Source organism: Arvicola amphibius, chromosome 4 (assembly GCF_903992535.2).
Source record: "Arvicola amphibius chromosome 4, mArvAmp1.2, whole genome shotgun sequence".
NCBI classification, from domain to species: domain Eukaryota; kingdom Metazoa; phylum Chordata; class Mammalia; order Rodentia; family Cricetidae; genus Arvicola; species Arvicola amphibius.
The window spans coordinates 104,218,680-104,231,901 of NC_052050.1; the positions used below are offsets into that span (position 1 = coordinate 104,218,680).

General features: G+C 45.2%; 1 protein-coding gene across 2 annotated transcripts in view; it reads left to right on the top strand.

Annotated features, from left to right (window-relative positions):
* The first annotated feature begins 21 nt into the window (after positions 1–21).
* Positions 22–13,222, top strand: part of Sugp1 (SURP and G-patch domain containing 1) — a 33,272-nt gene continuing 20,071 nt past the window's right edge. The window contains exons 1-5 of one of the 2 annotated variants that reach the window (XM_038328045.1): positions 23–271; positions 3,644–3,768; positions 5,391–5,562; positions 8,987–9,087; positions 11,602–11,826. In XM_038328045.1, coding sequence (XP_038183973.1) covers positions 5,414–5,562; positions 8,987–9,087; positions 11,602–11,826 — 475 coding nt within the window. In that variant the 5' untranslated portion in view covers positions 23–271; positions 3,644–3,768; positions 5,391–5,413. Of the gene's footprint in view, positions 272–3,643; positions 3,769–5,390; positions 5,563–8,986; positions 9,088–11,601; positions 11,827–13,222 lie in introns of both variants that reach the window. The other variant, XM_038328044.1, reaches the window with a different exon arrangement.

A 13,222-nucleotide genomic window follows, 5' to 3' on the forward strand; every position in this document is an offset into this window, starting at 1 on the left:
ATTCGCAGTGGCTGCGACTGAGGGAGAGTCTGAGGAGCGGACGACGCCTCTGCATCATCGCGACTGAGAGTGACACACCTTCATGAATTGACGTCGGAGTTTTTGTAGAGAAGATTCTTGGTGTCCTAGAAGGGGTTGGACGTGATCGACGGAGGAAGACTACATTTCCCATCAGACCAAGCGCACTATAACTGAGTCTCCCTCCTCTCCGGTGGCGCCGGAGCATTGTGGGATTGGATGAGTCTCAAGATGGACAACCGGGATGTTGCAGGTAACAGCCCCCGCCTTCTCTCCGGCCCCCGCCTGGGTTCCCGCGGCTTCACGTACCCCTCTTCACCTTTTTTCTGTCGCAGACCTGACACGTTGACTCTGCCTCAGCCCCTCGGCAACCTGCGGTAACGGCGTGTGCACCCCTTTCGTCGCCCAAGACCCCAGACTCGGCTTGCTGGCCGCTCACCTGGGGCTGAGGAGAATCTCATGCGTCTTCCCCAGAGGCCTAGGCGCCGGGTGGGTCCCGCGCGGGCTTTCCCAATGCCTGCTCTCGGGCCGGTGCCATCCATAGCGGCCAGCCGAGGACTGCCTTTCTGCCCCTTCAGGTGGCAGCTTCCCTTTGGCTTGGATTCTGCTTTATGGAAAAACAAAAATCTGCGTTTCATAGAATTGCAGCGGGGCAGCCAGGGAGGGCACGGTCTCGCACGCTACCGAAGCCCACTTTTCCACGGGGCTAGCATCCCTGTGCCTCTAGGACAGGATGCATTGGCCCTTCACCGTCTGCTTCCACAGTCCTGTGTGCCAAGCCCCGGGGAGCAGATTTCACAAAGAGCTAGTTCTGGTGACGAGGTCTGGCTTGGATGCTACTAATACACTGAAGGCCAGGGAAGGCTCTAAGTTTTATTTATTTATTTGTATTTATTTATGTCTGTGCGTGAGAGTACGCGTGTGGGTTCCCACGGAGATTAGAGAGAATTTCGGATCCCCCGGAACTGGAGTTATAGTAAGCCACCTGGATGTTTGTTGGCATTTCAACTTGAGGCTCCTACAAAAGCAGCCTGCACTCTTAACCACTGAGCCATCTCTCCAAGTCCATGAAAGGCCTCTCTTGAGCACAGGTGTTTGAAATGTTTTCTATGGGACGGCAGAGGTTTCCCCTCAAAGGAATTGGATAGGCCTTGGAGTGGGCTGGGATTGTCGTAAAGAAATGGAGATAATCAGGGAAGCCAGCTGTTATAGTGCCTGGGGAGTCAGCTTTGCTTTCAACATTTGCAACTGAAGGGCTGTCGAGACATCTCAGTGGTTAAAGTGCTTGCCCGGTTATGAGGACCAGGCTTCCCATCTCAGCACTCGTGTAAAATCTAGATGGAACTACAGCACTATGGGCTCCTGGGGCTTCACGGCAGAGTCCTCGCTGAAACAGAGAGCTCAAGGTTCTGTGAGCTCCTCTGTCCCAAAATAGGCAGAGGCAAAAGCAGTGGTACACCTTTAATCCCAAAACCTGAAGAGGCAGGTGGACCTCGGAATTCAGGACCAACCAGGTCTATACAGGGAAGAGGCAGGCAGATCTCTGTGAGTTTGAGGCCAGTCTGTTCTAACAGACAGAGGTAGATCCAGGACCACTAGGACTGTGACACAGAAATCCTGTCGAAAAACCAAAAAAAAAAAAAAAAAGTGTTCTTGCATAGGACCTAAGTCTGATTCCTGGCACACATGTGTTGACTCACAATCTTTCATAATTAGGCACCAGGCTGGTCTTGAACTCAAAATAATTTTTTTAATTAGGAAAATAGGATTTCCCTGGGAACGTTTGAACTACAACGCTATTTTTGTTTTTGTTTTGAGACAGGGTCTCTTTACATAGCTGTGGCTGGCCTTGAACTCACATAGATGTGTCTGCTTCTACCTCCCCAGCGCTGGGATATAAAGGCTATGCTACCAGTTTAATGAAGCAAAGTCTCACTAAGCCCCTGCTTGTCTGGAAAGCATGCACCTCCTGATTTTGTATGGCTGCAGTATAGTACCACATTTGGTACTGTCATTTTTGCTTGAACCCAGCAATTTGTCTTGGTCATCTTTCTTTCTGTTTATTTTCTGTATGTCAGAATGATCATCCTGTCCCCAAGGTCATTAAAACCAGGGCTGGAAGCAGTTAAGAGCACTGTTTTTCCAGAGGTCTTGAATTCAGTTCCCAGCAACCATCTGTAAAGAGATCTGGTGCCCTCTTCTGGTGTACAGGCATATATGCAGGCAGAACTCTATATACATAATAAATAAATAAATTATTGAAAAAAAGCACTGCCAGGCAGTGGTGGTGCACTCCTTTAATCCCAGCACTCGGGTAGCAGAGGCAGGCAGATCTCTGTGAGTTCGAGGCCAGCCTGGTCTACAAGAACTAGTTCCAGGACAGTGTCTGAAACTACAAAGAAACCCTGTTTCGAAAAATAAACAACAATAACAAAAAAGCAAAGTTGGCTGAGGTAACCCACACTTGTAATCAAAACACTAAAGCTGTGACCCTTTAATATGGTTTTCATATTGTGGTGGCTCCCCACCATAAAATTATTTTGTTGTTACTTCATAACTGTAATTTTGCTACTGTTATGAATCATAATGCAAATACCTGATATGCGACCCCTGTAAAAGGGTTATTTGACCCCCAAAAGGGTTGCGATCCACAGGTTGAGAACCACTGTTTTTTGTTTGGTTGGTTTTGCTTTTTCGAGACAGGGTTTCCCTGTGTAGCTTTGAAGCCTGTCCTGGCATTCACTCTGTAGACCAGGCTGGCCTTGAAATCACAGAGATGGAGGAGGATTTAGAGATGTTTATCACTTAAGAGTATGATTTTCAGGGAGCAAAATGGAATAGATACTCCATCCCAAAAGGTTGAATGGAACCACTCTGTCACTAAACAGCTACAGATTTGAAGCCTGCACCCCAGACCATTGCTTTTGAGGCACAGATAAGAAGTTCAACATTATTCTTGGCTGTACAGTGAGTTTGAGATAAATCTAAACTATATGAGAACTAAATAAATAAATTCAAATAAACTACCTGTGGAGGGCTGAAGAGATGAATCACTGGGTAAAGTCCTTACTATGCAAGCATGAGGACCTGAACTTGATGTCCAGAATTCATGGCCGCCTTATAACACACTTTGTAATTCTTATGCTCCTATTTCCAGAAGAGATAAAAGGCAAAGCCAAGATGTTCCTTGGAGGCTTACAAAGGACCTAGCCTGGAATAATGTACAGCTGTGAGCATCAAGAGCCGATGTCTTGGGCTAGAGAGATGGCTCAGAGATTAAAAGCACTGCCTGTTCTTCCAGAGGTCCTGAGTTTAATTCCCAGCAGCCACATGGTGGCTGACAACCATCTATAATGAGATCTAATGCCTTCTCTTGTGTGCAGGCATGAATGCACATATAACACTGTATACATAATAAATCTTTAAAAAAAAAAAAAAGGAACCTATGTCTCAATGTGGAAGATAGTGTATCAGGTGTAGCACGAATAATAAAAACCCAGAGACAGATATTGGCATTCAACCTGAAGATCAGAAAAGCAAAGCAGCCAAACCAGTAGAGAAATTTTACCACTACCAAGGCTGGGAGACCACAGACTAAACCTCTCTTACTTTATATTTTCTCTAGTGCTGGGACTAATGGCATGAGCCTACGCTACCTGGATTTGTTTTCAACAATGATCTTGTGTAACCCAGGGTGACCTTGAACTCACAGAGATCCATCTGCATCTTTCCCAAATCCTGGGATTAAAGGTGTGTGCCACCCCTGCCTAACCTCTAGTGGCTTAGCTTTGCCCTCCTGATCTTTAGCCAATCTTTACTTATTAAAACATAAATAAAATATCACTATTTTTCCCATTTTTGTCTAAAATAAAAAAGGAGGCTATAACTAATATAGAAAAACTATGTGATAAGTACAATGTATATAGGCAATAAGATCATCAAACTGTCTAGTCCATTTGCTTTTGACAAATTCAGAGAAAATACTTGATATCTGTCATATCTTGGTGAATCCAGTCTTGTATTTATTTTCTATCATAACTTGCTTTCTGTGTCTAGTAAACATGGAAAACTATAACTATCTAGTCTTCAACTCTATCAGAGACTGAAGAAGGAAATAATAATAACTTAGTAAGTAGGAAGTGCAAACAAGTGACTTCCAAAAAATGTGAGAAATGACAGATATAGCTGGCTGCTTGGACAGTCACCAAAAGTTCCTATGCAGTGTTGGGGCATCCATCTTACGCTTACAGGCCTAGCATATCTGACAGACTTTTCTGTGAAGCAGGATATTCTAAGGCTGTCCCTCCTTTTCTTGCCTAGTGGCTTTCTTTTGCCGCAAAGAAAGTAAAACTCTATGTGGCATTTTTTCGATGCCCATTGTCTTCTCTGAAGTAGATTGTTGCTGCCAGACATGCCTCATTGTCCTAAAAGGAGCCAATGTTATTAAAACATCTTAAATGTATATCTGTTTGAAGATGATCTGTTTTTCTAAAATCTTTGTTTGACCTTGAAAACATACCTAATGTACTGCAAGTTCAATTATAATAGGTGGCTAATTACTAGCCTGTATTTCTTTATTATCCTAAGCAGTTGGTAATAATAACTTTCAAGGACTAGAAATTTGCATTACATTGTTAAATGTGTTGTATAGTAAAAATGTATATTCAGTATGTTTTAACAAAATTAATCTCAATATACAAAATTTGTATATATCATACAAAAGTCTAATACAATATAAAACATTTAAAACTGGTAGTTGCTTTTTTTTTAAAAAGTAGATTCAGTAGTCTACCTTTTTATCTATATCCTCCTTTTTTTCTTTTCAGAGTAGAGTCAGATCCCCTGGAACTGGAGTTAATAATGTTTGTGAGCCTGCATGTGGGTACTGGAACTAAACCTGGGTCCTCTGGAAGAACAGTCAGTGCTCTTAACTTTCCAGCTCCAATCTTGAACTTCTGTTCTTCTTGCCTTAACCTCCTGAGTGCTGAGGTTATAGAATGTACCATTCACCCAGGCATTCATCCTAAGCACACAGTCCACAAACTGAGCTATGTTTTCAGCATTGCAGCAGGGTTTTACTGTGTAGATGAGGCTGGCCTTCTTCCTCAGCCTGCTACCAACCTTCCAGCTAACTTTTCATATTATGTCTCTTGCCTTCAAAGTCAGAGGTGAGTCCTACCTGGACAGAGTCCTCATCACTTCTGTTTAGAGCCTAGCACAATGCTATATATACATGGCAGATTATTCTGTAAGCGTTTGTTGAAGAAATGAACAAGTGACCATTTGAGTCCCCTGAGCGTAGTCTGGTCCATCATTGCTGTTAGACAATACAGCAAAAGTGTTTTCTGATCCCTGTCTTTTCTCTCCCCCAGGAAAGGCTAATCGTTGGTTCGGGATGGCACAGCCCAAGTCTGGAAAGATGAATATGAACATCCTCCACCAGGAAGAGCTCATTGCTCAGAAGAAGAGGGAGATCGAGGCCAGAATGGAACAGAAAGCCAGGCAGAGTCATGCGTCCAGTCCACAGCCCCCTCATCCTGGGGAGTAAGTGTATTCTGAGGTTTAGGGCAGCAGACTGAGTGCGACAGGATGCAGGATGGTGTGACAGTAAAAGTGGGGGTTAGTGTGCAGAGGCTCCAGGGTAGTGCTTTGTCACTGTGAACCCAGAGCTTTAGAGGTAAAGGCAGGAACATCCCAAATTGAAGGTCATATGGGTACTGGAACAGACTGGCTGTCTGTTAAATTCAAGGCCAACCTGGTCTGTATGAGAACTTGTCTCAGAAAACAAAAGCCCCTCATGATCGGGTGTGCTTGGATTACAAGCCTATAAGCCTTACATTGCGAGTGTCACCATAGTTCAGTGGTATTAAGTCTATTCACAGATTAGGGTATGGCTCAGTGGTAGAGTGCTTACCTAGCCTACTTGAGGCCCTGTGTTACATCTTTGGAAATGGGAAAAAATGGAGGGGGCATCATATGTATACTAAACATGTATGTACTTTTTATATTTTAAATTTTAGTTTGTATTTATGTATGTGTGCTTGCTCATGTACGTACTCATGTGTAGGCCAGAGGACAACTTTGGGTATCTTTCCTAAGGAGTTGTTTATATTTTGATTGTCTTTTTTGTTTTTCAAGACGAGGTTTCTTTCAGATAAGCATAAGTGTCACCTGGCATCTTCTTTTATTTTATTTTGAGACAGGGTCTTACTGTGTAATCCAGGCTGGCCTAAATTTGCTATGTAGACCAGATTGGCCTTGAATTTACAGAGATCCACCTGCCTCTGCCTTCTGAGTGTTGGGATTAAAGCCACGTACTTAATTGTTTTTGAGATAAACTTCTCACTGACCTATAACTCACTAATTGGCATTCAACAAACCCAAGGGATACTGCTGTCTCTGCACACCATTCCTCCTGGCTTTTCACATGAATTCTGAGAAGGAGCTCCAGTCTTCACTTTTATGTGGCAAGCACTCACTTGAGCTGTCCCAGTTTTTGAGACAAGGTTTTCTTGCGTCGCTCCTGAGTTTTGGGATCACACAGTCTCAGCAGCTGAGTTTTATCTTCTCTGCATATTCACTAAGCAGCACTTTGGCAGGTGACTGCATGGCATCTGTGCAGTAGTCACTCTAAGTCATCTAGAGATCATTAACAGGACACGGGAGGACTGTGTCCCATGCAGATGCCATGCAGTTCTACCTAGGTGCAGGAGTAGTGTGAGGACAATGCCAGGGTCTGACTGGGGTCCTCCAGGGCCTCAACCACGAAGCAGGAGACTGCTTTCTGAGCAGAGGCTTCTCTGGTGTATCAGAAAGCTTTGAATTTTTGCTTTTGTTTTGATATTAAAACAAAGAAGCAACCAAGGATCTTTTCATTGTTAAACTTGGTAAGAACCTGTGAACCAACAAGATGACTCAGTGGGTAAAAGTGCTTGTTGCCAAGCCTGTGACCTATGTGAGTTCAGTTCCTGGTACACACTGATAGCTTTTAGATCTTGCAAGTTGTCTGACCTCCACATGTGCCATGGTACACAGACTATACACGCACATACAATAAATAAATACTATTTAATAAATTTTAAATTCTTTCTGAAAATATTACATTATTTTGTGTGTATGAGTGTTTTGCCTTCATTTATGTTTGTATATCATGTGCATACTTAGTGCCTGTGGAGGTCAGAAGAGGGGGACATCAGCTCTCCTGGAACTGGAGTGATAGATGTGAGCTACCATGTGGGTGCTGGGAATCAAACCAGGTCATTTGCAAGAATAGCAAATGCTCTTATCCACTAAGCCAACTCTTTAGCCTTATGTGCATGATATGAAATCAAAGAAATAGAAGAAACAAAAGCCAATATCATTCAATCCTGACAGCCACATAAATCTTGGGGTGCTTTTCTAACAGCTAATTGTTACAATGTTTATGCTAAGCTCCAATTTTCTTCATCCTGAGATGGCAGTTCATTATTTCCTTCTGGGCTCAGGTCATCCTGCTGCCTAAGCCTCCAAGAAGCAGGATCACAAGGTACAGCTGTTGCACCTGCCTAAAGAAGACACAGAAAGCTGGGCGATGGTGGCTCATGCCTTTAATCCCAGCACTCAGGAGGCAGAGGCAGACAGATCTCTGTGAGTTCGAGGCCAGCCTGGTCTACAAGAGCTAGTTCCAGGACAGGCTCCAAAGCTACATGGAAACCTTATCTTGAAGAGAAAAAAAAGACACAGAAAAGTTTTGTTGGTTTTTTTGTTGTTGTTGTTGGTTTGTTTGCCAGGTAGATGTTTCTGCATGAAATCCCAGCACTCAGGCGACTGAGACAGGGAGACAACAGAATGACACAGTCTCTCAAACAGCGATAAGGAGCAAGCTACTACAGCTCAATATATAGCAGATGCCTTCAGTTCTCACCAGACATTTGCTGTGGGTGTTACCTGTGATTGTGTGACCTATCGAAGCTTCTGCCAGAGTATGCATATGTGGGCCATACACACTAGTGCCAGTTACAAATTGTACAAATCCCAGCTTCAAAGAAGGAGGAAAGAGATCTTTGCACGATTATCGCCAGCCTGGGCTATATAGTGAGTTCTGGGCCCACCCGGAATAGTGAGACACAGTTTTAAGGGGGAAAAAATAGTCAGGTTTAGTGGTAGTTATCTGCAGTCTTTATATTTGGAGGAACAGTCGAGAAAATCAGGAATTAAAGGCCTACTATGTCCTTGTCACAAAAGCAGACAAAACCACAAAACTGGGCATGGTTGTACACATCTTTTTTTGTTTTTTGTTTTTTTCTTTTTGAGATTTTGAGACAGGGTTTCTCAGTAGATATGGAGCCAGTCCTGGAACTTGGTCTGTAGACCAAGCTGGCCTCAAACTCACAGAGATCCACCTGCCTCTGCTTCCCGAGTTCTGGGATTAAAGGCGTGCGCCACCACTGCCCACCTTGGTACACACCTTTAATCCCAGCACTCAACAGGCAGAGCCAGGTGGATCCAAGTTTGAGGCCAACTTGGTCTACAGAGGGAGTTCCAGGACAATCAGGGCTGTTAGACAAAGAGACCCTGTCTCAAAAAAACTAAAGTCACAAGATGCACGCACTTCACTTCCTGCTTTAGAGTTAGCTATAATACATGATGAACAATAAGCCAGGTTGTAATTAATCCAGCAGGACATATGCCGTGCAGAAAAAGAGCATATTGATGAGGCCCACTAGGACCACAGGGCTGGAATTCAAGCCAAGATAACCCAAATGTATGCATTCTTATTTTCACCAAGGCAAAAGTGGTGTCGGCCTATTATATACATGAGTGCTCTCTGCACATAACCATTGTCCCCCAACATCTTTGGGGCTGCAGTCTGGCTCTCTTCAGCAGAAGAATACACGATGGGTGTAGGGCCAGGAATGTCAGTGCGTTAGCCCTGTCCTTGGCACTCTATTTCCTCTATAGCTCACTCTCACCCATGCTTTGGTTCTAGAATTGCCAATGCACATAACTCCTGTATCTCCAACAAGTTTGCCAACGATGGCAGCTTCTTGCAGCAGTTTCTGAAGTTGCAGAAGGCACAGGCAAACACAGGTGAGTACAGCTAGCCCTCTCACCCCAGCCTCTGTCCCCCAGGTTCCCTGAAACATTACAGGGATGACTGGTCCCACCTTGGACCATTAAGTGCCCTCAGTGTTCTCCTGTGGGATGGCAGACAGGCTGCCACAAGATGGTAGGGTTTCTGCATGTCGTATAATGGACTTAGTGGATTCCCAGTCGGGTGAGGGTCATTTGTACTCCAGCCTCAGACTGGCTTGAGATATCCAAGTTATGTCAGAAGATGACACATTTAGGCCTGCTGTGGATGGTGCAGGACAAGGAGGCATCCAGAAGTGACCAAATCACCTAATAATTACATGTTCACAGGAGTTTATTGAGTGCCATCTCTAGCCAGTGCTTCCTGCACTTGGTACCCTACAGGCCAGTGCCTTGCCGTATCGCTCATCTTCCTTTATAATTGCCTGTAGGTAGAAGATCCTTGTCACCCCTCCTGCAGTATGTCTCTTTGAAAGTTGACAAAACTTGTATCGTACCTGAATCCATAGGCTTGGTATCCCATTGTTTTTACTTCTGATCTGATCTTTTTGTTTGTTTTTATTTTTCAAGACAGGTTCTCTCTGTGTGGCCATGGCTATCCTGAAACTCACTCTGTAGATCAGGCTGATCTTGTTATCAGATCAGCCTGCCTCTGCCTCCAGAGTGCTGGAATTAAAGAAATGAGCCACTACCGCCCTGCCTTCTGATCTCTTTTTTAAATTGCTCTTAAGAGCACTTGCTGTCCTTGCAGAGGACCAAAGTTCATTTCCCACCACCACAGTGGTGGCCCACAACCACTCAGGCTCCAGGGTGTCTAACACACCGTTATCGTGGGGATAACAGACATGCACATGGTTCATAGATATGTGGCAGACAAAACACTCAAAGATATAAAAAATGTGAAATAAATAGATAACAATAACAAAAAAGGCAAATCTCAATATGTTAGCCTTGCTTACTTACTATGTAGCCCAGGCTCGACTTAGACTTACAAAGATGTCCTGGCCTCTACCTCCTGACTGCTGTAATAAAAGGTGCACTGCCTGGCGTCTTTCACTTCATTAAGACTTTTAGATTTGACTTTTAGTTCATATTTATGTGGGCTTGTAAGAGTTCACGTGCATCTTGTGGTTATAGAAGCCCTTGGAAGCCAGAGGATCACTGATAAGGGTATTGGGAACTGAACCCAGGTTCTCTACAAGATCAATCAGTGATCTTAACTGCTGGGCTATCCCTCAAGCTCCTGATCTTTTTTTTTTTTTTTTTGTAATGAAAAACATGGAGGAAATTGTGGCATAACCCCCACCCATCCACGATCTCACAGGAACCCACCTCTGATAGGATGTGTCTAACAGTCAACAGTCTTTTTTTGGGGGGGGGGCGGGGTCCAAGACAGGGTTTCTCTGTAGCTTAGGAGCCTGTCCTGGAACTCACTCTGTAGACCAGGCTGGCCTTGAACTCACAGAGCCTGTCTCTGCCTCCCCGAGTGCACACCACCAGCAGCAATTGGCGTGTCTGACAGTCTTGGTCGTCCTGGTCTCAGCAGTGTGGTACTGTTTGTGTTTGGTGAGAGAGGGTTCTCTTTAGACTCAGAGGGTACCTACAGATCTCAGGCTGAGTTCAGCTTCTGAAGTATCACATAGTCAGGAACCCCTGTTTTACACTTAGGACAGTAAGCTAAAATGTGGAGCCTCCAGTGCGTAGCCCACGTGCCCAGTTGTGCTACAGTGCTGCTCCCCAAGGAGCTTGGTTCCCTGCCTTGTCATGGGTTTAATTGTACCCATGGGATTATGATGATTATTTTGCAGTGCTGGGGATCAAGCCGGGATCCTTGTGCATGCTCAGCAAGTGCTTTGCCACACAGAAGAGCCCTGTTTTAGCTTTTCATTTTGAGACAAGACTTAGTTGCTCAGGCTGCCTTTGAACTCATTATGTATCCCAGGCTGATCTTGAATTCCCCTTTCACCACTGTCTCAAGAGTTGCTGGGATTACAGGTCTTCAACCCCTGGTCCTGTTCACATGTGGGGTCTTAGGAGAAGGGCCATGTGTACCCTAGCATATCTTTCAGCTTGCCCCAGTAGGTGAAAATCCAGATATAAGGAAGCCACACAGCCCAATTGGAGCTCATTGTTACTGAAAGAGACTGTAAATCAGCCGTTGTCAGAGGAGGACACATTGTTGAAGTCCTTTACCCTCAGGTTTAGGTGGCTGTGACCTGGAATGTGGAGGCTGGTGTCTCACTGCTCTCCATTCTGGTTGTGGTGTACAGAGGCACATCCAGCAAGAGCTGCCACCTGCCAAGCCCTGGCTTGTCCTCTTGCAGCTAGATACCCTCAATGTCCTCTCTCCTGTGCCTCAGTCCACTTTCTCTGGCCTAGACAGGTCTAGTGCATCTGTACAACCATGGCATGCTCGAAGATGACTGTAGCCATGATGATACTTTCTGTGTGTGTCCATAGCATTGCCCTCTGCAGATCTCCAATGTGTGTTTTTCTCTTGTATTGGCCCAGATATTCTCCCCAGTGCCCCTCCCAGCATGCCAACACCCAGCACCTTGAAGAGACCCCTCCTACTCAGCAAGCGGACAGGCCTGGGGCTGGGCAGTCCACTGGGCCCTGTGAAGAACTACTCACATGCCAAGCAGTTGCCTGTTGCACACCGCCCAAGTGTTTTCCAATCCCCTGATGATGATGATGATGAAGAGGAGGACTATGAGCAATGGCTGGAGATCAAAGGTAAGTTGTGGGATGGCCATGGCTCCTCCTACCACTGTCATGGAAGGTGTGGCCAGAGCCTGGCTCAAGGTGCTGTGATTGGGGTTTGAACAGAGTCATCCTGGGAAGTCTTGGATGAATCCTGCCAAGGACACTAGCTCCATTCTGAGAACAGTATCACAGCTCATCATACAAGGTTTTCCTTGACAGGGCCTCATGTCAACTGAGCCAGAAGCTTCGTGACTGTGTCTACATTTTGGGCCAGAGGGTCAGAATGTAAAGATTGGAGGATGTGCTCTCATATGGGGAAGGTAGTCTGGTTTCAGGCTGACAGTGGCATTCTCTTCTAGTGACTCATCTCTATATCATTCAGAACAAGGCTCTGTGACAGCAGGATCCTGTGGAGAACTGGCTGCACACCCTGTCACCCTGACATAGATCAAAAGGATCATTTAGCTATGCCGTGTTAGACTGTTCTGAATGAGGGTCACCAGAGTAGGTTGGAGGCATGCCTTCTTAGGTTTTAAGTCCTTGGCATGTTGCTATGTTAATGCCTCACAAGGGGCCCAGCTCATCTCAAGGCCTTAGCACCTGTTTTGGGCATCAACTGATGTGGCCTTACACTTGTGTACATAGTGATCAGGTGGGAGTCTTACTGTGCATGTGAGAGGAAAGTGAAGCTCTAATGGCCAGACATCACCAGTGCAGTATTTTCCTTGCACTGTTGTTTTGTGACATTCATAAAAGGACATGACAATACAATGACTAACAGACTCAGCCTCAGGACTAGGCCAGGGAGAAATACAAAAGCAAGTTCCTGCCTCAGACAGGCAGCTAATCCAACTGTAAAGAGATAGTCTCAGGCTGGGGGTGTGGTTCGGTTGATAAAGTACTTGCCTAGCGTGTGTAGATTCCCTGGGTTTCATTCCCAGCACTGCATAAACTGGGGTATGGTGATACATGTCTGTCATCCTAGCATTCAGCAGGTTGAAGCAAAAGGATAAGGAATTTAAGGCTAGGCTTAAATTAGTCCAGGGTCAGCGTGCTTGAAAAAAGAACTAGCAGTGGTGGTGGGCACCTTTAATCCAGCCCTTGGGAGGCAGAGGCAGGCAGATCTCCGTCAGTTTGTGGCCAGCCTGGTTTACAGAGTGAGTTCCAGAACAGCCAAGGCTACACAGAGAAACCCTATTGGGGGACAGACACACACACAAACTTAACATTGTATCTCTGATATAATGATTGAATGATTGAGCATGAGGAAGTGGGTGTGCTAGTGCCCGGAAGGCAGGATGCCGTACACTTTTCCAACAACACAAATTCAGACCACTTGGAAATATGGTTGTGAGTGCATAAGGTTCAAGAGACTATGGGATCACCTGCCAGTCCATCAGAAACACCAGAGATCATGTCTAGAGTG